Here is a 2,332-nt window from a genome sequence, read left to right on the forward strand (position 1 = left end):
TATGTTGCTCAATTTGAAAAAGACATGGAAATGTTGTTAAATGCAAGCGCTGAGGAGATTGCTGAAGGTGGAATGATGGTGCTTGTTACACCATTTGCAAGTTACACACGTCTCATGATTTTTTTTGGTTCTAGTCTTATGGATTTGGTGAATGAGGTAATTAAATGTGTTCATCAACACAAAATTATTACGCTAAACATGTACAAGTAATAAAGAGAAAATACCCTTTTAGCCCCTGAAGTATACCCAAAAGCTATGACACAACTCAACTTAAAGGGGTCCTATTACTCCTGAACTAATTAAAAGTGTAATTTTGACACCCTTAGTGTCTATGTGGCACATATGTGGCACACACGTGTGCCTACGTGGACACTTCAGTGTGTTGTGCCATGTATGCGCCACGTAGATACTAAGGGTATCAAAATTATACTTTTAATTAGTTCAGAGCTAATAGGATCCCTTTTTAAGTTGGAGTGTGTCTCTACTGTTTTGGTATAGTTTAGGGGCTAGTAGGGTATTATCTCAGTAATTAATGAAATTGATGTCTATTTCTTTTTGACACGGGGAAAGTTAGATGAATGGAGAAAAATGGTTGTTTTAGTATTGAGAGAATGGAGTTGACATATCCCAAATCAAAGCTTGTGGATGAGGCTGATGCAAAGACTTTAATGATAAATCTAAGGGCTGTTTTAGAAGGACTAATAATAAATCACTTTGGAAGTGAAATGGCAGAAGAAGCTTGTGCAAGAACTATTCTCAAAAGTGAAGACATTTCGACATGGATGAAAGCGAATTATGAGAAATCATGTCAATTGTTTGTCGCTTTAAAGCGTAAATAAATTTCTAGGGAGGAATCTATGAAAGAAGTTTAGTAACTAATTTTCCTTTGCTTCGCTTGCTATATTATTTGTTGTTTCTATTGTTCTCGTGACTCTTCTTTATAACTATTTATTGTTTCTACTGAACTTTTTTTCATTATTTTCAACCTAACTTCTTTAATGATGTATTTTCCCTTTTCTTTCATACTTTGTGATATACTATTTATTTTGCTTGAACCAAGAATCTATTAAAAACACCTCTCTGACTCCATGGAGGGACTAATGATGATAATGTACTAAAATAGTCAACACACATTCATATTTGAAGCTTTTCAAAAAATTTCTTGAGCTTTAGTAAAGGTTAGTACACAATCATATTTGAAATGATTTATTTCTGAAGGATCTCTAATTAAAGAGGAGATCCCTGATTTTGTACAAACGACTTTGCCAAAGAAAATAACCGAGTATCCGAAACTTAGAGAGAAAAAAATGAGACTCTGATACCAAGTTGAATAAAGAGAGATTTAGAACATTACAGATAAAGGGATCATGATTTCTTTCACGAATTAGAACAGCAGAGTATACATTGAATTTATACAAAGAAAGGGGTCATAATTGTCTTCTAATTACTAGCCTAGTAAATTTATAGATCCTTGATTTATTCTAAAGGATATCTGATTAAAGGAGAGATCTCTAATTTTGTACAAACGACTTTGCTGGAAAAAAAACTGAATATTCAGAACTTAGAAAGAGAAAAAAATGAGACTCTGATATCAAGTTGATTAAAGAGAGATTCAGAACATTAAAGATAAAGGGATCGTGATTTCTTTCACTAATTAGAACAGTAGAGTGTTCATTACTTTATACCAAAAACAAAAAGTAGTTCTAATTGTCTTCTAATTACTAGCCTAGTAACAAAGGATATCTCTGATTTATGATTAAAGGATCTCTAATTAATGGGGAGATCTCTGATTTTTGCGATGCTAAATAAGCTATGGACTACATAAGATACATATTTTATGAAGCTAAATAAGCAACAGTTAATAACTTCCATCTCATACGATTTCGTCCCGAGCTTTCATCGTTGACCTTGACATGAAACCACTATCTAAGCATATATTTTCAGCCTGAACTTGTGTGCTTATCCTCTTTGAATGCATAATGCGTCTCTTTCATACGATTGGGAAAAGCAAGATAATAAAATAGCTTTCTCGTTATATACATTTCACAAATAAAATAAAACATAAATTCATGAATAATTTACTATAAATATTAACCGTCAACTAAAAGATACTTTCTGTGTTTGGTTTTACTTCATTAATAAAAATAATGTTTACATTGTCTTAAAATTAATTTAAAGAAAAGATAATTAATGCTATGGGTAAAATAGGAAAAAAGAAATTATTTTTTTGATATGTCAAAAATGACAAGGGAGAGTAGAAACACAATTAAGAAATTAGTGACAAGTAAAAGTGAACAGAGGATGTATTAAATATTCATTCTCGTTTTACAAG

At 31.6% G+C, this 2,332-nt stretch overlaps 1 protein-coding gene across 1 annotated transcript in view; it reads left to right on the forward strand.

Moving 5' to 3' along the window:
• LOC107856648 (loganic acid O-methyltransferase) overlaps positions 1-2,332 on the forward strand; it is a gene marked incomplete at its 5' end in the record, with an annotated part of 14,777 nt that continues 12,445 nt past the window's right edge. Inside the window, one exon of the mRNA XM_047395312.1 lies at positions 1-156. Within this exon, the coding sequence (XP_047251268.1) occupies positions 1-156 (156 nt within the window). The remainder of the gene's footprint in view (positions 157-2,332) is intronic.

This window comes from Capsicum annuum, chromosome 8 (assembly GCF_002878395.1).
Source record: "Capsicum annuum cultivar UCD-10X-F1 chromosome 8, UCD10Xv1.1, whole genome shotgun sequence".
NCBI lineage: Eukaryota > Viridiplantae > Streptophyta > Magnoliopsida > Solanales > Solanaceae > Capsicum > Capsicum annuum.